The 21,521-nt window shown below is 38.0% G+C and overlaps 1 protein-coding gene across 3 annotated transcripts in view; it reads left to right on the top strand.

Moving 5' to 3' along the window:
• The window catches only part of LOC134751970 (calponin homology domain-containing protein DDB_G0272472), a 33,068-nt gene extending 23,023 nt beyond the window's left edge, over positions 1–10,045 (top strand). The window contains exons 9-15 of one of the 3 annotated variants that reach the window (XM_063687491.1): positions 484–648; positions 1,209–1,334; positions 3,037–3,139; positions 7,524–7,655; positions 7,949–8,080; positions 8,264–8,388; positions 9,461–10,045. In XM_063687491.1, coding sequence (XP_063543561.1) covers positions 484–648; positions 1,209–1,334; positions 3,037–3,139; positions 7,524–7,655; positions 7,949–8,080; positions 8,264–8,388; positions 9,461–9,651 — 974 coding nt within the window. In that variant the 3' untranslated portion in view covers positions 9,652–10,045. Of the gene's footprint in view, positions 1–483; positions 649–1,208; positions 1,335–3,036; positions 3,140–6,044; positions 7,004–7,142; positions 7,656–7,948; positions 8,081–8,263; positions 8,389–9,460 lie in introns of those variants that run through there. The other 2 variants (XM_063687493.1, XM_063687492.1) reach the window with 2 other exon arrangements.
• The last annotated feature ends 11,476 nt before the right edge of the window (positions 10,046–21,521 follow it).

Genomic DNA, 21,521 nt, shown 5'->3' with positions numbered 1-21,521 from the left:
CACGATCTCCCGCCATCTCTCCCTGTTGGCTGTTGGAATTCTATTAGTCTATTTATTTATTTATTATTTATTAAGAAACAAACAGTCTTATAAAACAGATGAGTATTTAAAGTAACATTTTTCTGGCAATAGACCTATAGTTTCCTATATGTAAACGACTATTAATAAAAACTTATTACTAAGTACAAATGACAAACAATACATGCATATTGTACATATAGTCCGACAAGAAATTGCAGAAAATTAATAAGAAGAAGATGGCAATAATTTAGTACGGAGTTTTTTTTTTTTTTTTTGTTTAATTTTATTTAATTTCTACCACTTCATGCCGCACCACATGTGTGACGAGATATATGATGAAATCTTAATTTTACAATCGGGTATTTTTATTTCAAAGACGAATAAGCTAATTTCTTAAACAATCTCAATGAGCTGCTAAATATGCTATTAAAATAATAAAATAAAATAATTCCTTTTTCACAGAAACCCTGATAGCAGAATGGACCGAAAGACTCCGCCTAGTAGAGACGGAGGCGGCCACAGCAGCGGGAGAAGCCAAGGAGCTTCTAGACTCTACTAGAAGCAGCCTCATCGCCGAAAAGAACGACCTGCTGAACAAGATGAGGGATCAGCATCGACGGGAGATGGGTATGTTTCAATTACTTGTTTTCTGGCAAAAAAGGGTGTTGAAACTAATAGTTTTGCTGACCCTCTTCAACACATCATCATTTATTATTTATTGAATCTTTATTGCACGATAGATGATGGTACAAATGGCGGACTTAATGCCTTAAGGCATTCTCTACCAGTCAACCAATGGGTTAAATCAGAAAGATTAAGTAGGTGCAGTGATTTTATTATTTAGGAGTTTAGAGGGAGACCTCTATTATATCTTTAGATTTGACGCTTCCCTTTGGGACATCCCGGGTGAACGAAGGGGCATCCCGGGGGACCGAAGGGACATCCCGGGGGAACGAATTTCAACTGTCGTGAGTCATAAATTTACGGTTTAACTTTAGTCACACTCGCGACATGTTTCGTAGAGCCAAGGTCTCCATTTTCAAACACTAACAGTGCATGTGAGTATTGTGAGTAGAGTTCATGTTGGCCGCGCGTCGCGTACTGCACCGTATTTTTGGCTAAGGCTCTAGTAATGTTAAAAGAATAAACAAAAAACTGAATTTGCTTTTAAATACTTACAATTTCAGACGAGCAATGGGAGCAGTTCATGTCAGACAAAGAAAGCTGCCTCGAGCGTATGAAGGCAGAATGCCGTCAGGAGGGCGAGGAAGACCGCGTCAAGAGGGAGAAGGAGCTGCTGGAGGAAATCGCGGGTAAGAGCGGGACAGAGATATGCAGAGCAAGGGGAGTGTCAGACAAGGAGAGCTGTATGAAGAGTGCCGTCAGGAGGGCGACGAGGACTGCGTCAAAAGAGATAAGGAGGTACTGGAGGAAATCGCGGGTAAGAGGGGGACAGAAAGATGTAGTTGATATCACAGTTTTACAGCGCACGTAGCTAGTTGACTTGTGCTATTCTTATACGCAACCTTATGCAATAAAAGTAACTATATCATTGACATATATCGAAAGACGGGCCTTACGGGCAATAAGAATAGGGCCAGTACAGCGGTGTCACGCACACGAATTCAAGCTAATCGTGCAGTCTAAAGCAACTAGTTGCGAATAAACGCGCGCGTAATGCGAAATCATCAACTAATGGCGTTGTGGTCGCGATAAATCAGTAAGTAATTCATATAAAAATAATTTGACCAAAAATAATAATACAAATAATTTGAAAGAAGTATTGTACAGAGGTTCATCTTAAAGACTAAGAGTAATGTATAATGTACCTAATATCATTATTCCTGTGAAATGTGTAAGTTATGTTCTAGGTATAAGATAATAATAATGTGTTGACATATAAAATACTTCTATTTTACCAATAAAAGTTTGATTGATTGATTGATTGAGGCGTTAGACTGCACGATTGGCTCGAATTCGTGTGCGTGACACCGCTGTACTGCCCCCACACTGGCCCCATTCTTATTACCCGTGAGGCCCGTCTTTAGTTATACGTCAGTACGTAGTGTAGTAGTTGTCGTAAATAGTTATGCTTTTGTGCTATATGGACAAAAACATGCCAAGCTGACTGGAACTGGACTGAATATGGAGCATTTTCTATGAAATGGGACCTTATTGTCGATGACGCTTACGCCGCACAGCGTCGCGCGGCATTGTATTTATATCGGAGCATCTTTAATAATGGCGTAAGCGCCATCGACAATAAGGTCCATTTTTATAGAAAATACCACATATAGTAAGTACCTATAGATTATTAAGTTATTTGATAACTACGACTTGAAATGTTATTTCTATATAAAAATAGTGATCGACAAAAAAGCTGCTTTATGATTGCTCTAAGATTTGGGAATCCTTCGCGATTCACCAGTGAGACAAATCGTCACCCGAAACTCCGAATATTACATAGATACCCTGTACCCTTTAGATCATTTCGTGATGTGACGTGTTATTAGTGACCACTGAAGTAGTGCAAAGTACATTAATATTAAGTATTAGCATTTCCTTTCTCATAGTCAAAGATAGATATAACTCCGTAATAGATGGATACAGTGTAAGGAAAAAACGTGCCTCGAAAATCAAGAAAATTTGACTCTCGATCAGAGGGCGCTACTAGCTTTGGCCTACTGTCGTATAGATGGCGTTGACGGTTTCGTTTGTTATTTAACAATTTTTACGCATATCAGTGAAAGAACATGGGTCAAAATCATAAAAATAATTAATGCAAATAAATTTTTTTTTTATCCATATTTAAATACATTTTATCGTATTTTTATAAATCTTCATTTTTAGTTTTAAAGTGTGTCGACAGATGGCAGTGAATTTACTGGGGTTACAAAATTTACTATGACAGTACCGCTCTAGTATAAGTTAATCTATACTATATATTTATGTTTCAATAGTAAAATATTTTTAACTTGTCTTCTACTTTTGGCTAATACATAATATTTTTTTTAGAATTGAAATGTCAAATTCAATCGAAAAATGTGGATTTCGACACTCTGGCGGACAAGGCGGCGCAGTGCGGACGCACTCTCGAAGTCACTGAGCAAGAACTCAGGTATTTATTATATAATAATCTTACCTGCTGGAGTTAGATAAGTCTGCAGCGATTTTGACAGCCCGGACTGTACCAGTGTTATTTTAAACGTCAAACTTCTATGAAATTATGACGTATAAATAACACGTGCACAGTCCGAGCTATCAAAATCACTGCACTTATCTTGGTCTTATAAACTTGATATATCGACTTTAAATGAGGGAACTGTTGACTATGAAGAAAGGTTGATTGCTGTTTTAGTGATTAATTGTTATTAGGTAAGTAGTCTAAATTATTCATTATTATTTTATATAAGTGGCGCTCATACTAGTCCATTTTTTACAGATTAGAAATTTTATAACCCTAGATGTAGTGGTAACTTTTTTCCTCCATAATTAAATATGAGTAACTATACACTGAATTATAGTGTCGTTTACATTTTATTGTACCGGAATATTAGATATCATAGAAACCCTAGTATTTCGGAAGGAAAAGTTAATTACCCCTAATTTTGTAGCTGAAAAATTGTAATTATAAAAATTGGGGTATAAATTAACTTTTCATATTCTTGTACTATATTTAAGGGGCCCACTGACTATCAGTTCGCCGGACGATATCGGCCTGTCAGTTGTTCGGAACTGTCAAATTTTTGTTCTAACTGACAGGCCGATATCGTCCGGCGGACTGATAGTCAGTGGCCCCCTTTATGTATCAGGAACCTTATCTAGAAAATAACGTTTTATAAGGACAATAACAGTAATATTTCGTAACATTTTTTGGCTATTACGAAATCGAGGCAATGCCATTGGGTCTTTTAACCGCTCCAGTTTCAGACATATAACAAAAGCAATGAAGTAACTTTTTTTTATAAGTGTAAATAAAAACTCCATCGACTCCTTAGTTCTTGGTTGAGCCAATTTCAAAGTCAACCGTTCCGTCTTGGGAAGAAAGCATTCAGATAACCTCTCATTTATCTGAATGGTTTATCCAGGATCCTTGGCCTGTTCGGTCAGCATGTATAAATCAGTGTATAAATATATATACGATTCACGTTCAGTTTTTCTAATAGTTTTCATTGTTTCCTAATTACTTACTCGTTTTCATTCCGCATACTAAAACTGTTTATTCAAATTATACGTACTAAGAAACGATACATGAAAACTTGTAACATTACTACACGTCAGCTAATATAATTAATATATTTGAAGGCCATAATTTGAGTAATTTGTATTAGTATCGTTTTAGAGTACGTACATAAAAATAAATAAATATTTGGTAGCTAAATTTGTTCCCCCGTAAATGTTTGTTAGAACTAATCAAATAAAATATTGTCTTTTGGACAAATTCGGCTACCAATGCATGCATTTCCATTATTGACTAATTTCGTTATCATGCATACATATAATATACACATACATACATACATGTACTTATACATCGCGATACATCGTTGCTTTTACGTAAAAGTTACCACTTATTATTATTCACTGCGACGGGACTTAATCGCGCAAAATAAGTTTTAAATTTACCTCCGACGTTTCGAGGACGGCGTTGTGGTCTCGAATTTAAAACTTATTTTGCGCGATTAAGTCCCGTCGTTGTGAATAATAATGAGTAAAAATCGTGAAAGTTTAAATCAGTTACCACTTAGTTCGAATTTATAGGTATACATAATTAATTAGTTGCCTCTGGTTTGAAAACCAAATTGTTGAAAATTCGACCAAGTGGTACCTTTTCCTGGAAACGTCACATTAACTCATACAATCTATAGTTTCTCATTTCAATAAGGTCTTGTACATTTAGGAACAAATCATTATATCATTTCATCCTCGCTTTATAAATATCATTCAATCATTTCCTTTCAAAATCAGTCCAAAAGGCAGTATTTTAGTGAATTAAATAAAATATGTTAAAATATTTATAACACACATACGTATGTAGTTAGAAATCTTAGTGGTAAAATACTAGAGATTTCAAGTATTGTTATGTGCTTGGTAGATGGAGAATGGAGACTGCTTTAAAAAAACGCACTGCCATTGTAGATGCATTACCTACTAAAATAGGTATACCAATGGGACAAGGTGAAGGTCTACAGTGAAAGGTGTAGAAATTCTTATTCGTTTCGGTTAACTGGTAACAAAATACATCCTATTTTCGCCGATGTCATCGCCATTTTATTATGTTACGAAAATAGCCTCATGGATTGAGAATTAAGAATAAAAATCGTCAAAATTATCTACTATTTTTTTTAGTAACTAAGTATGTAAATGTTTGACGATCATGATAAGAAGATAAGCATAATTTTGACATTGATGCAAAATTATAATGTAATTTTTGTCCTGAAATAAATAAATCTAAATCTATTCAGCCACGGATAAAACAGTGCCCAGTCTGGTCTGTGTCGCCGTATGAGTGTATGTCCAGAAATGTGCCCAGCAATTCAAAAGTGGTGATGTCGTTCCTCGATTGCTTTAATTATTAAGTAAACAGTTAAAAATGGCGGAACGTTGAAAAGGCAATTTAGTGTGTTCTCAACAGAATGAATAAGCATTATGATTTTCTTACATCGAAACAAATTGAATTAAATAATAATTTATTTCAGGCATTTACAACCCAAATTTATGTGTTAGTAACAAACAACGTACAAAAATTAGATTGATGTTAAAACTTACAACTATATACATAATTAAAGAAAAAACGTTTTATGGCTCTTTTGAATTTAAGGCGCTGCCATTGGGACTTAACGGGATCCCTTTGTCTAGGTAAAAAAGTGAGTTAGGTTAGGCTAGAACTGCGACCCTTATAAAACCAAACTGCTACCAGAAAAGTGGGTTAGGTTATGGAGCGAAACATGTCGGGCAACCTTCGACTTAAAATACATGAGTGACCCGTTTATATTTAATATGTAATTGTGGTTGGGATACAGTTGCAGTGCGCTGGGTGCCGCGCTCGCTGGCTGCGGCGTGTGCGCAGTTACCGGCTCGCTCCGTCTCGCTCTCTCCGCGTTCCTCCTCTCGCTCGCACTCGTCTTCTACTTACACATACATAGGGAGAAGAAGGCTTAAATCGCATTGAAATTGCAACACAATTGTTGCGCGACACTTGTTTAATAAATATAATTATTTATTCGATATGATTTGAATAGTATTTCAAATGCACAGAGGTCAAACATTTTTCAAAGAGAATTTCCAGTTTCAGAAAATGTAATTTGTCGTATTTTGGACGATGATGATGAAATTTTAAGACGTCGTGACGTCAAATGTGGCGAAGAACGGCATATTAAATTTATTGCAGGGCAAGTCCGTCATAAGGCAAGAAACGTACGTCGCTAAGACACAATCAGAAAGGAAGAGCTTCACTCTATCTGTAAGTAGAGTAAGTATGTATACAAACGCAAGTTTTTAGCGGCTAAAGAGACGGTCTTCCGTTATAGACGGTCTTCTCTACATTGACTTTAGTTAGAACGATTATCATAAATAAAAAATAAACTAAAAAGCTAAGTATATTATATTTTACTATTGCCTGTATGATATTCGGCAAATACTAGATTTAGAATTGGAATTTTGAATGTTATAAAAACTGCCAAATTGGACTGAATTTTAAAAATTGTGATATTTTCATTATAGTCGCATTTTTTGTACTCATTTATGTATACATATATACATTTATATGTCTTTTACATTGCATTATATCGTAAACATCTTTGTCATCTTTAAAATTACATGTTTTCATTATATCGCTTCAACTTCTATATTTTCTGTTCTGTATTTTGCATTTCTTTGTATTTTTTACGACATTAGAACGGGATTAAATTCAGGCTTTACGTAGCGTACCAAAAATATAAAAAAAAAAAACGTTCTAATGCCGTTGTTTTCTTAATTGGCTTTTTTCTCTATGCAAAATTTTTGAATTTTCTATTATAATCAATATATTGTGTGATTTTCAATTTTATACTTATTTTGAAATTAAATAAACGATTGAAAAATATTTTCATGTTTTTATATCATTGAACTATTTTCAATAGACGTACTCTGAGACCGCCAAGATCAAAACAACGCCCCTGGACCAATTGGAGTTTATATTCATTTTATAGATAATTCCTTATCAGAGCCATTTCTCACAATTCGGTCCATGACATTGCCATTTACATTTAAAAAAAATTAGAATAAAACATTCGTCATTTTTAGTTAATAAAAATACCTAGGTAATTACTGGCAATGCATTTCAAATTATAAAAATAATATAAGTATAGTCAAGCACGACAGCATTTCAAAACAAAAATGTACTCGGTAGTGCAGATCGTCAAGTTTTCAATTCTCAACACTCACGCTCGATATTTAAAATACTCATTGACATACACGTGAACACATTCCTAACCGTTTTTCCCTGGACCCCACTAACATAGAGAGGCACTGTCGAGAGAGAGGGACCTACGAGAGAAGAGGGGGGAGGATGCGACGAAGATGAAGCAACTGGAACGCGCGTCGAAGGACCAAGTTGAACATCTTCAGAGGAAATGCGCTTGCTTGAGGAAACTGTGAGTATAGTTTTGTGAAAAACCTTGCTTTTTTATACTTTTACCAGCATCTAGACCGTTAATTTTGAAAACAAATGTAGTTCAAAATTAAAAATCTATGACTCCTATGCGTTTTGTCCCTACAATTAACAAAAGTAAAATATAAAAAGTAATACAAAAATACGAATAGATCTAGCACGAAAACAAGTGCTTACGCATCTTGCGAAATTACAATAGGTACATTCTCATCTAAAATTAAGATTTAGACCTTTTCCTTTAGAAAACTAACATATGAATCTGGCGCATGTTTTCAGTTTTGACGACATGCGCACGCGACTGTCGGCGAAGGAGCGTGTGACGGAGCAGGAGGCCAAGGCCAAGGAGAAGGAGCTGCATCACCTCAGGGCCGAAGTGGCCCGGCTCACCAAGATACTAGTCGAAGAGAGGTAATTTCATACGAAGTCGTTTCAGTTCAAGACGTAGTTTCATCGGCGAGTTATTTTTAAAGTTTTAGTAGCGCACGGCAGTGCTCTCGCCAAGTTGTGCAAAAAAAGTGGTGTTTCGATGATGTTTGACTCACAAATAAGAAGTCTGTCTGGTTTTATATGATTATTTTATTTTCGTCGCAGCTCGCCAAAGCTCGAAGCGCGCACCAGGGCAGATGGCTGCGAGACGGAACCCAGCAGCGAGTCTTTTTTAGCCGCTGCCGCGCCTCGAGCATGTGAGACGCAACCGAACGCGCCTCGACGAAAGGGTAAGTAAGCTTTTTTCTGATATGTATAGCGCTGTTGGTTTTCCATGTACCAAAAAAAATAAAAATAAAAAAATAAAAAAAATAAAGGGCTAGTCCATATATCACGTTACATTAAAAATGTGGGTTGGGGTGCTGAAATTTCACCATTGGAGACGGGGATCTAAAACTAGCTTATGTATGATTTATGAATAGAATAGAATAGAATAATATTTATTCAGGCAACACATCATTATTACATTACAAAGATACATTAACAACAACAAAAATTAAGTGAAAAATACAAAACTAACAGATAAGGATGTGAGGCTGAAATGGTCTCCACTCAGCAATGCAGTTGGCACGACTAAGCGTTGTCAACGGCGCTGGTTTTCTGTGGAGCCAGGAGGTGGAGGTGTGCGGAATACCCAATGAACTTATTTCAATGATATGTTTTCTCTCTGTGGTCGCTCCCTCATAACTGAGGATCGTGGTCATCAGTGGATGTGGATGCTCCACACCTGGTTCTTGTAATCTGCCTCCATCAGTGCCTGTCCATCGCGTCTCTGACGACCGAGCAAAAGCTGGTTGAGGATGGGGCCCCTTTTACTTGATCGCTCCATCTAGTTGGAGACCGTCCCCGGCCTCGTTTGCCCTCCGTGTTTCCAACAATGATCAGCTTTTCAAGGCTTTCATCTCCCCTCCTCATTATGAGGCCGAAGTAGGACAATATGCGCTGCTGGCAGACTGTGGATAGGCGAGTTTGGACACGAAGCTGTGAAAGGATCGATACATTGGTGCGCATGGTGGTCCAGGGTATCCTCAACATACGCCTCCAGCACCACATCTCGAATGCATCGATCCTTTGCAACGATATTTTAAGGCTCTCTTTTTTCGCCTATCACATCATATATCTATCCACAGTACGGCTCAACTTATTTATGTCTTAAATTGTATTAAGAATTGTTCATTACAACGCGTCTGTTGGCTTAAAAAAGTCAGCCGAAAAAAGTCTACTGATAGACGTAGTATTTTGCTAGTCCAATCCACCATCCAAAAATACCTAAAATATTTCATTCTCATCATTGAATTCCAGGAGGTACCCTTCGAACCCCCGAGTTCCCCCGCAAACGCCTGACGCTCCCCGAGCTGGCGCCGCTGCCGCCCGAGGCGCGCCGCTCCGCCGTCGAGATCCAAAATGGCCGCCGGCGCGCGCGCAGCGTCGACCTGCCCGCCGTCCAGGTGCCTGTGCGAATCAAACAACTCGAGGAGAAGAATAGGGATTAACCTTACAGGAGGATAAAATGAAGGCTAGTTTTCTACAAATTCACTTAGGTTTTAATTAAAAAAAAATACGGCAGTCGATGATGAATTGACGAAGAAATCTTACATCATGCTCTATCAGGGTAGTTAGATCGAGTTAATCCTACTTATAGGTAACTAAAGATGTGATTAGTCTAACAAGTGCCAATTCAACAATCTTCAGAAGCGTAAAAATGGACGCAAGCTTTTATTTTTGAGTTAATTGTGAAATGGCATAAATTCACTTGCTTGTAAGAAACCCTCCTGTAGGAAACTAGCCTATTTCTCATAATGCAAGAGTATTGCCACTGAGAGTATACATATGGCCAGAATTACACTTGTAAGTTTTACTAACGTAAGTAGGGACACAGCTATACTACAGAATGAGATATGAATATCGTTATCTCATTCTAGCAAATAGCTTTGTCCCTACTTACGTAAGTAAAACTTTCAAGTGTAATATTGGCTAAAAAAAATATCGTTATAACGGCCACCAGGTCAGCTACAGTTAACAGCTAGCAATCGTTTAATTAATGCAAGGGTGAGGTAGTTATCGTGACTGTTATATTTAAACTCCTTGGTTGGGCTCGACATTTTTTTCGGTACGGTCATGTAGTTAACAAGCTCGATCTGAAATCTATTTAGAGTTAGACCAAGATAAATCTGCAATGATTTTGATAGCACGCGCAGTGCAAGTGTTTATGTTAAACGTCAAACTTCTATGAAATCATGACGTTTAAATAACACTTGCATTGCGTGTGCCGTCAAAATCGCTGCCCAGGTAGCAAAATGACGTAAAATGACGTCAGCGACGTCATAATGACGGCATTATTACGTCATTTGACGTCATTTTGCTACCTGGGTGCAGACTTATCTTGGTCTAACTCTAACTCTGAACGCCACGCCGATCCCGTGCGTCATGGTGAATCTTGTTGGAATTCAAGAAGGTTCATATTTGGACGTAGCCACTTGCGTCAGTTGACGTCTTTGGCGGTTGTAGGGCTTAAAACTCATTAGTTAAATTTAAACTGTTGTGAGACATATTAATATTAAATAATTTCACGGTTAAGACTCAACTGTTTTAGTCACCCGCGCGACATGTTTCGGAGAGCCTAGGTGTCCTCTCTCAAGCACTAATAGTGCGAGCAGCGTTCACGACGACCGTGTATTGCGAGTGACTAAAACAAATGAGTCTAAACCGTGAAATTATTTAACTCATTAGTCTCTATTCGTCTCGGTTTTGTATTCTCTAAATATTTTGTCTAAGTTCATGTTGGTACAGGGAACGGGGTAAAGTAAAGCAAATGGTAAAGAATTGTGCAATATATTACGCTAGTGCGTTCTCTTCTAAATCCCTGCTCCCCTTGGGTGTGTATTCATTCTCTAAACATTTGATCTAATAACCTTATTCATCGTTGAGTAGGGTTATTAGATCAAAAAGAATTAAAGGCATGAAAAAATAAAATTTGCTATTATGTACTTTGAGAAAGAAAGATGTAACAACAACCAAGTTGAAGAGAGGATGGGGTAGAATAGTTGGTAGGCTATGGATTGTGCAATATTAGGTACATTTCGCTTTTCGCAGCTCGTCCGTTTTTTCTTTCAGAACTTGACTGGCACACTACCGTGCGCCTTTATTAGCACAAAATTATCTTAGTGAGATTACTGTAACCCAAAGCTTCAATGCGAAATATGGCTTAAAACAAAATAACGATCTCCATTACCCAGGTAGCAGTGACGTCAGCGACGTAAAAGTGACGTCATAATGACGTCATTTATACGTCATAAATACGTAACGGACGTCATAATGACGTATAAATGCTACCTGGGTATAATTTGAGGTGTATCGATTTAATTTCAGCTTACTCTTGTGCTCGTTTATATTTTTTCCTCAAATAGGCACCTATAGTATCTTATATACCTTACTCCTCATACATATAATAATAGTTATATTGTTTAAATGTTCTTAACGAAAATGATCGACTGAAACCTATGCATTGGTGTGCAATATTTAAATTGTAATTAAGTACTTAATACTCTTTATTGTTTATTCAGTAGCGGTAACATCGAAGAGAAAAGGGTAGCTCAAGTACATACTTTTAGAAATAAGTAATTTAAGTTAAATATTTAAGTGTGTTGAAATCAACCTTTTGGTGTACGTACGTATATTACTCGACTTGGCGTAAGCACTACAGTACCCTTTCAATATTTACAAAATAGGTTCATTTTTAGGGTTCCGTACCCAAAGGGTAAAAACGGGACCCTATTACTGAGACTCCGCTGTCCGTCTGTCCGTCTGTCTGTCACCAGGCTGTATCTCATGAGCCGTAATAGCTAGACAGTTGAAATTTTCACAGATGATGTATTTTTGTTGCCGCTTTAACAACAAATACTAAAAAGTACGGAACCCTCGGTGCGCGAGTACGACTCGCACTTGGCCGGTTTTTTATTTTAGTGTTCTCTCTTACTGATCTAGCCTAGAAATTTTAGACATGTCAGATGAGATCAGGTGAAAGAGTGTACGTGAGTGACGTTCACGAAGCTTGCGCGCCGCGTACTACTATACTGCACTCCGCGCCATTACATATTGGGGGAGGTCCTGCGCTCTCGTTGTAGGCGGGCACGGAATTGTAGAAATTATTCTTTTCTTGATGGACTTGAGGGCGGTGATGCCCGTAGCCAATGTCACGTAAAAGGGTAGGAACAAAATAAATGCTCTTAGAGCACGACGCTGTTCGGTGGTTGTTGTAGTTGTCTCGTAAAACCGATAGCTGGATTTTACGAGAAGCACGTGGACTACCGGCCGTTGACTCCAAAATGGTGGTTAAACACGCTTTGAGATTAATTCTCCATTCACTGCACACTACCACATTAGATTATTGTATAATAAAGCTATCGATATTACACTAAACAATATTAATGAGCAAAAAACAAAGGAATTAATCACGAGGCTACTATCAAGATGGCGTTCGAACCGGAAGTCTTGTAGAAATTAAACAAACTGTCATTGCAAATGCCGTGCAGTCACCTTGGTCCTATTCTATATTTCTCAGCAAATATTAATAAAAAGTAAATTTTGTACTATTATCTCTCATGTTGTATTCTATTCAAGCCTGACCAGTAATATATGATCATTGTTCATGTTATATTTGTTTTTTATTATTTTTATGACATGTGTAAAAACTGATTATGAGCCAGCTTGAAATAAATGAATTTTATTTTATTTATTTATTTATTTATTGTCAAGAGGGATTCATTCTCATGTATAGGGTGACAGTTCAGTATAGTATGAAAAAATTAGTTCCAATGAAATTCCGCAACATGGCGCGTGATCAGGCTTCCTGGTCAGGCTTTTTCATGAAAAAAACAATTGAAACGATGTACCTATATTTAATTAATTAGGTACATACGAAATATCGTCCGTTTAAATTGCTTGATTTAATTTATCAATTTCTATACAGATATGTATAACGGGTCGCTCGCGTATTAAGAATGTCGAATAGACCTCGAAATGTTTTCGATCCATTTTGAGAATTTTCATCATGAGCCAAGTAAAAATATGTATCCATATATCTTTTATGTGTATCGTAAGTTTGATGTAACGTATGACTCGAATAAACCAATATCGTAAAGTTGTATTTACTTGTTCGTTTTGTAAATATTTTTTTTTTTATAAATAAATATAAAACATAACCGTGTCTTGTTATTTTATAACACTCTTTAAGCTCAGCCCTTTCCATGCCCAGCACATTTCTAGGCCGGTTTTAGTAAGGCCACAATTAGCCTCATGCATGAAGTTTATATTTGAACGAAATATGTTTTATTCGGATGTTTGTTACCGTTATATCATGTTACAAATGCATTTCCGTTTTTAAATTACCATTTAATTACTCAAAATTATAAATAAAAAGTACAAAAATTTGCCCGCGAAAAGCTAGTGAGCGAAACGCTCGAAACGCCACGTGACGTCACGCGTTCGACAGATTAGTGTCATTAGTAGCAAACGTCAGTTGGGCCGCCCAACGTGTGACGTCATCACGCTCTGTCGAATTCGCGCCAAAAATTATGAGCGTTTCAACCGCTCAAAAATTTTCAACATTTTAAATATTTTTTAATAAAATAATGTTAAGGTTTACAAAAGTATTTTTATCATTTCCGGTGTTCCAACGATATAAATTATGAATCCAAAAATAAAAATAAATTCATGCATGGAGCTAATTAGACTATCATTAGAAATATGATCATAGAACGAACCATTGAAATATGAAGAACCTATAACCAGTGTTGGCAGAAACGTTAATGCAATTAACCAAAACCAGTACAAATTGAACCATAAACTGTAACCGTCCCTTACGGTTTACGGTTCAATTTGTACTGGTTAATAGTTAATTGCAATTAACGTTCGGCCAACACTGCCTATAACAGTCTGATAACAACAAATGATTAATTATGAATATAACGCTAATATGGGTCAGATTAGAGAAACTGGTACTGGGAAAAAGTAAAACGCAGTCATTTTAAAACACAATATCTATTTTGTAAATCGGAAGGAACAGATTTGACTTAACTGTTCTACTAAGTGAAACACCGTTGTAAATAGGTATACATTGTAACAACAAATGTAGGTACTACTGTTTTCCATAATAGTTAGTTCGACTTGCCGGGAGAACTACATTGCCAGATGGTCCCATTTTTAGTGTTTGAAGGCACAGTTTTCGTGACTTTCTGTCCTCTTCTGTTACGTAATGTGCGACTATGTGCGTGACTTAATTGACAGGGGCGTAGCTAGAGGATATGGCGCCCAGGGCAGTCACCAAATTTGCGCCCCCTGACGACTGACAAAAGTTTCCCTGCTGCTGCCTTTTGCCCATTTTGGCGCCCCCTTGGATGGCGCCCTCTGCCCCCCCCCCTAGTTAAAGCCTGACCAGGAATATATGATCAGGCGCCATGTTGCGGAACTTCATTGGAACTAAATTTTTCATACTAAACTGAACTGTCACCACATACATGAGAATAACAGCGCCCTCTTGACAATGATCATATATTTCTGGTCGGGGTTTACGCCATTGGTTATTGATATTAAAATATCACTTTGCTAATCCGCGAAAAGATAACGAGCTAGTCATACAGTGCTAACTCGTTATACTTACTTGCGTATTTTTACGTAAAGGGTACGGTTACGTATTTTGGATTTCCGTAAAGTAGGGTGAAAGTAGGTAACGCCTGGTGGCCGATTTTTGAATTTCGACAGCTCAATTTCGTGTATTTCGTTCAATAATATCTCCACTACTAGGCATTTACATTCTACTAATAGAATTGAAAATGAGTGGTCATTACCACTAGATTCCCAATTTTTATCGCTCGTATTTCAAAAAGTAGCATTTCTCCGTTTTCCACCGATTTTCGAGTAACGAAATCGAGTAATCGAAATTCAAAAATCGCCCCCGTGATTCTATTAATTGCGTGACTTATGATTTGGCCGCACGTACGTCCGCGCGCCAATTCCGTGCATTCGGAGGTCGAGGAAGTGGGAGGGGCGCCGCGCTCGTACGTCAAAATGACACCACTCGGTCATGACGCCCAACCATTCCTATCATTCCTCATCCGTGCACGGAATTCGCGCGCGGACAGTACTTGGTCGGCTTTATTTTTATTTTATATTAGTGTTATTTTGGAGGGTAAACGTCACTTTTGCATTAAAAATGTGACTAAATGAAAGGTAAGGTAGGTACACTGATCCCTATTGTCCTTCCGCCTTAGCCTCTTCAACTAGTGTCTCCCTCAGTTGTCGACGCAAGATCTTCTGCATGTCGTTCTTGGGGAGCTCAGAGATGAACCTCACGCCGCCAGTCAGTCGCATGTACCAGGCGACCTGGAATTAGATTAACTTTAAAGTAGTCGCGCATACTTAACATAGTTTTTTCTTTAAAATAATGGATAAATCAGTTTGTAATATTTTTTAGTTTCCAACCCCCTACCCCTCAACTCCCAACCTACCGACCCTTCAGTTGTTCCCCCACCCTAACCTCAACTCTCAACCTCAGACCCCTCAAAACCACTGTCTGCCTTCACCTTCCCACGCCGACCCCTCACCTCTCAGTCCCGTTAGTCATTTCCACTACTTACCTCTAAAATCCAAACTGTTTACATCCAAAATCATAATACCTTTTTTTTTTGGTGTGGGAATGCTGTTACGCATCGTCCCCCTGATCTGAGGTGGGCCTATTATGGGGGGGGGTATGTGGGACGCTAGTCCTCTTTCCATTGAGAAAAGAAGGGGAAGAGCCTACCCACTAAACCCACACCGGCGTTTGTCACAATATGCCGTTTGGGGGGGCGTCCTGGGATCGCGAACATTCTACCAAGAAAATCATAATACACCTAGTTGTGAAAGTCCATTCAATGAAATTGGTGGTTTTTGAGAGGAAATTACCTACTTAAGTCAAATGAATCCTCCGCCAAAAGTCCTCTCCCATACAATTGAAGTTAAGCATTCATTTAAAAACGACATGCTTAAATTTCATGAAACTAAACTGACATTTTGACTCTGAAAGTAGGTCGTTGTTGTTCTAAAAAGTGCGCAGAAAGTGATACGTTTCTGCTCTAGTGCAGAAAAGTGGTGTACTCCTCTGCGTCCCCGTCCTACGAGCATCTGGGTTGAACCAAAATTGAAAAATAGTGTCTTTATTTCCCCGCCTGGAACAATTGGTAATCGTTCTAATTTTACTAATCCCGCATTGAATCTTTTTTTTATCAAAAATTATGTAAGTAAATTGTTAAAGTAATTATTCTTGATTTCTTTTGTTGAATTGTATTTACTCGATTTCATAAGGAGGGAACCAAAAGGAATACACCAAAATTTTTTTTTTTAAAACCTTACACGCGTAAATGTGCAAAGGCAGAATCTTTTACAGCCAAAGTTAAACGTTTGTACGATATTAAATGGGTTTTAAAGTTATTTACCACTATATTCATAAAATAAAATAAAATATAAGATAAATTGCTTATTTTATTGATTGAATTCTAATTTAATATTTTCATTTTTTTAAATACTTTTATTATGTTGGCTAAATGACTGGGATGCCATTGACTATTTGGGAGTTTTAGAACGAAAAAGTAAAAAATTAAAAAGTAAGAGGCAATCCCGGTCCCGCTTATTTTCGTGTTATTAACAAATCATTTTAAAATTACTGTAGTTTGTTAAAATATGTGTGTTTTCGTAAATATTGCAATCTAAATGTTTTTCGCTGGGGGTTATTTATCTTCACACATGAAAAGTGTCCGATTGCAAGTACTAAGGAAAAAAAATCATGGCCGTAGGTTTATTAGGTACTTTAATTACTGATTTTGCAAACTTGCCTTGTCTTATTTGGTTTCCTCGCATTCGATATGAAAAGTAGAGTGTTTAACTCGGGTGAAAGGCACCATTTCCGTCTCGCACTATTGGCGCTCTCACTGCGTTCGAGCGCCAAACTACCTCGACAGAGATGGGTGCCATTCAACCCTTGGTTAACAATCTACTATTTAATAAAACTTCTACTTCTACGTAAATTATAAGATGTAATGTATTGAAAATGTTTGTTTTGTGTTGTGTCCCGCCGAGTTTGTTGCCGGTCCCATATTATTAGGATACCCTCTTCCAATTGAGGGGGGATTTAAATCTTCTCGGGGCAGAGGTGTAGGATTAGAGACGGCGTAGCTTTATTTGATGCTCATAAGCGCATTGTAATATGCCTACTTGAATAATAAACTATCTTTATATTTTTATGTCAATAATATGTAATACCACATTAACAATTAATTAACATATAATAACTAATAAAATAAACTAACTAAAACTAAAAAACCAAACTTAAAAATAAATACTAAAAACTTATCACTAAACCGGGATCCTTGGGCAGGGTTCCCAACACGCAGGCAGCATTCCCGCGCTGTATTGCACTGGCAATCCTTTGTGCGAGAAAGCTGCCCGCGCGAGGGTTGCCCGTTGCCTCCCTCAGGCACTTACTGAGCTCCTTGTGGAGCCCGAGTGCACCCTTGCCCCAAGGTCCGAGTGTCTCGACGCCAAATGGTGAGAAAACGTATTGAGCGCCGGGACAACTATACTTAGTGACCTTGAGGCGTTCCCGGGCGTCCGCCGCGGCTCCCGCTCGTTTGCTGGTTGCTGGGAGGTAGGACGCCGCCAGCGTGTCGGTGCAAGTGGCGTCCCATATCTTTATATTTATCTTATCTTTATCTACTTTCTGTAATTAGGTATAGGTACCTACCTAATTTCTAACAACGAAAATTTGTACTAGACAGATAGGTAAAATATGTTGTTACTAGAATATTCATGTCCAATTTATTTCATGTTATTACACTTATTACAGAATGTCGTTTTAAAATAAGAGCGTAAAGTCGATTGTATGTCGGCGGCTAGGTTCGTGTGATTTTTATTTGCGTTTACCTGAGGGTCCACGAACTCGACCAGCTCGGCCTCGGTGGCGGAGGCCCCGGGGCGCAGCACCACGAAGGCAGTGGGCTTCTCGGTGACCTTCTCAGCCGGCTTGCCCACCACGGCCGCCTCCAACACCGCAGGATGCTCAAGAAGGACTACCTCCACCTCTCCTGGGGATACCTGCAACACAGATTATTTAATAGTTCTTCCTGCACAAAAGTTCCGTAGTCAACTTCGATTTTCGATTTTCTAGTTTCGCAATAGACGCTCAGACTGTGGTAGTAGCGCACTCTACGCAGACTTTCGCGTAATATTCCCTGTACACATTTGTTCGCTGCCTTTGTTACCTTAGAAATAATGATGTGTTCTTATAAATTTGGCCACTTTAGCCTTCAATATCTATTTGATGCTGACAGTACTGTCAAAATGCATTCGCGTATCCACAAGTACTCCGCATTGGCTACTGAATGTCTGGATATTCTTTTAAGCGATTTAAGAGTTGTTCCCATCCGGGGTTTCAAAACAAATGTAAAAGTGCACATTGTATCTCACCGTATATCCAGTAGAAAGAATGATGTCCTTCAGCCTGTCCAGAAGATAGAAGTGTTTCTGGTCATCGTAGTACCCCAAGTCTCCCGTCATGTAGAAACCTTCCTCGTCTATTGGCGAGGTTACACCTGCTGTGATATATATAGGTACACATTTTAAAACAAAATTCGCTGTGTCTCGGTTTCTCCAGGATTGGCAACATGTGGTCAGGATCCTAACCTGATGATGTCAATGAGATCAATTGAGTCCAGTCAGTAACATGCACTTTTTAGGGTTCCGTACCTCAAAAGGAAAAAAACGGAACCCTTATAGGATCACTGTCTGTCTGTCTGTCTGTCCGTCTGTCACAGCCTATTTTCTCCGAAACTACTGGACCAATCAAGTTGAAATTTGGTATACATATGTATGTTTGTGACCCCAAGACGGACATGTAACGTAAACAAATTAATTTTAAACATGGGGGCCACTTTTGGGGGGTAAATGAGAAAATTAAAAAATAAAGTAAATGAAAGAGCTCATTGTAAGAATTTAAAATATATTTTTTTTATAATTTTAGGATAAATGATTTAGAAGTTATTCAAGAAATAGGCAAAAAATGACCATTCCCCCCTTTATCTCCGAAACTACTGGGTCTAAAATTTTGGAAAAAATACACAAAATAGATCTTTACCTACTGATTACAAGAAAGCCTATTAGAAATTGCAGTCAAGCGTGAGTCGGACTTAATTACTTAGTTTTTGATCCGACCCCTATCTATGGGTTTTTTAAAGACATTTCACTCACGTTTCACATAAAAATACATTGTTTAAATTGTGTAATATACGGAACCCTTGGAACGCGAGTCCGACTCGCACTTGGGCGGTTTTTTACCTAATGGATAGATAAATAATATCAAAGTGAGTATATAGTAGGGAGGGTTACTGTCATAGTAAATTTTGTAGTCAAAGTATGCTTCCAAATTGGCGGTACAAAAAAATATTTTTCCCCTCACTAGCTCGGAAAGCCGTGTTCTATCCTTTAAAACAAGCGGGGAAAAACGCATTTTATCCACTAGTGGGGAAAGTAATTTGACCTTCGATGGAGCGTGTTTAAGTAGCTTGACAGATAACAAAACGTAAAACGCTCATAATAATGGTTCGTTCGATATTAATTATCATTAAATAAATGGTTTGAGAATCTAATAAAAAATACCAGATATAGCTTTATTTAATGGTTTTAAGTCATAAACCTTAAAATTCCATAATAAACGTTTGTTTTTAATAATTATGTTAAATATAATTCTGAACGCACAAGTTAAGTCGATGCAATTTCAAAACGCATCATTGACATTTCATACGTCAGAAATGTCAACATTGTCAACCAAAATTTTACCTACTTAAAAACTTCTCACGTAAAAGTAAAGAATTTCCAGTTTTTTGTTATAATATCGTAAAAAATGAGTGATTCCAGTTGATGATGATCTAACGCCTGTGGATGTTGCACTTTCCTCGCTATAGTGAGGGGAAAAGTTTTGTGTTACACACGGGTGCAAATGTATTTTACTTCTCGTGTGTTAAAAACACAACTTTGCACCCTTGTATAACAAATAACTATTACCGTATTCTGATTTTCTTAACCAACTTACTGTATTATACGGTAAGTTGGTTAAGAAAATCAATATTTATTAGCCGCTAAATTTGGGTATGTTGACAGGAGAGACGTGAACGTATGACTCACCTAGGTATCCCTTCATGACTCGTGGGCTTCGAACGCAGATCTCCCCGCGCTGGTTTGGTCCAAGGATTGCTCGAGTGTCTACGTCCACCACCTTTAAATATGATAACAAATAGTCATATAACTTTAAATTTTCTTGTATATGATAAATAAATTTCTAAACTTGCCTTAAATGTGTTGCCAGCAGGCGCTACGCCCAGACTGGTGGTTCCCACTGAAGTAACATCTTGCGAGGTTATCGGACTCACTTCAGTCGCGCCATACAGGTTTTGCAACTTCACATTAGGAAATCTGCACACATGTTAATTAATATGGTCAGCGTCCGAAGGAACTTTCGGTTTTAGTAGGTTTTAGTCTAGGAATAACTCATGTCTCGGCCGAAGGTTCGATTTGGAACAAAACCGAACCTTTGGTTTCATCACAAAATCCGGTTATGATTAAGTACCTATATAATTTATTATTTGGATAAAATTTGGCTGGTTTCTCATTCTGCGCGGGATCCGGGCGGCGGGATAAATACGAAATCATAACTTGTCCCAAATAAAATTTGCTTATGTAATTGTCCCTTGAGTTACAAAAATGCCTTACTTTTTCGTAATTAAGGGAATTTTAAGAGCATCTACACTGTTTATCTAGTTTTCTAATACTTGCTATCCTTATTACCAGATCTTGGTATCCGGCAGGGTTTAATCGGTGGAGGTCAGAGTAGCAGCCCACCAGAGGGGATTTAAGAGCAACCGACAGTGTGTACATTTTTAAAACTGTAGCAGACAAGCGTACCGGATCGCGACCTTGGTCTGGTCCGAGACCTGTTCGATTAAGTGGAAGGTAGTTTGCCGTACGTCCGGTAAGGAAGTACGTCATGTACCTACATGAAGTCAGAGCGAGAAAAAGATATGCTGACCGGATCAAAGTCGCCGTCCGGTACGTCCGTCGATTACAACTTTTGGTTTTGTTGGAAATTTGGGTGAACTTACTTCTTCGAGAATGCCTCCAACAGTGAAGGCAGAAGCGGTGCAGTACCGATCGTAATCACCTTTAAAGAGCTGAGATCGTACTCGTCTGTATTAGCGTTGACCAGCTCGTCAACTAAGGCGGGAATGGTCGGTATCGTGTTCGCCTAAAACAATTTAACGGCCTCTTAACCTTGTCGGTA

This window comes from Cydia strobilella, chromosome 24 (assembly GCF_947568885.1).
Source record: "Cydia strobilella chromosome 24, ilCydStro3.1, whole genome shotgun sequence".
NCBI classification, from domain to species: Eukaryota; Metazoa; Arthropoda; class Insecta; order Lepidoptera; family Tortricidae; genus Cydia; species Cydia strobilella.
The sequence above is the reverse complement of the archived record's forward strand: the minus strand, read 5'-3'. Positions and strand labels throughout refer to the sequence as shown.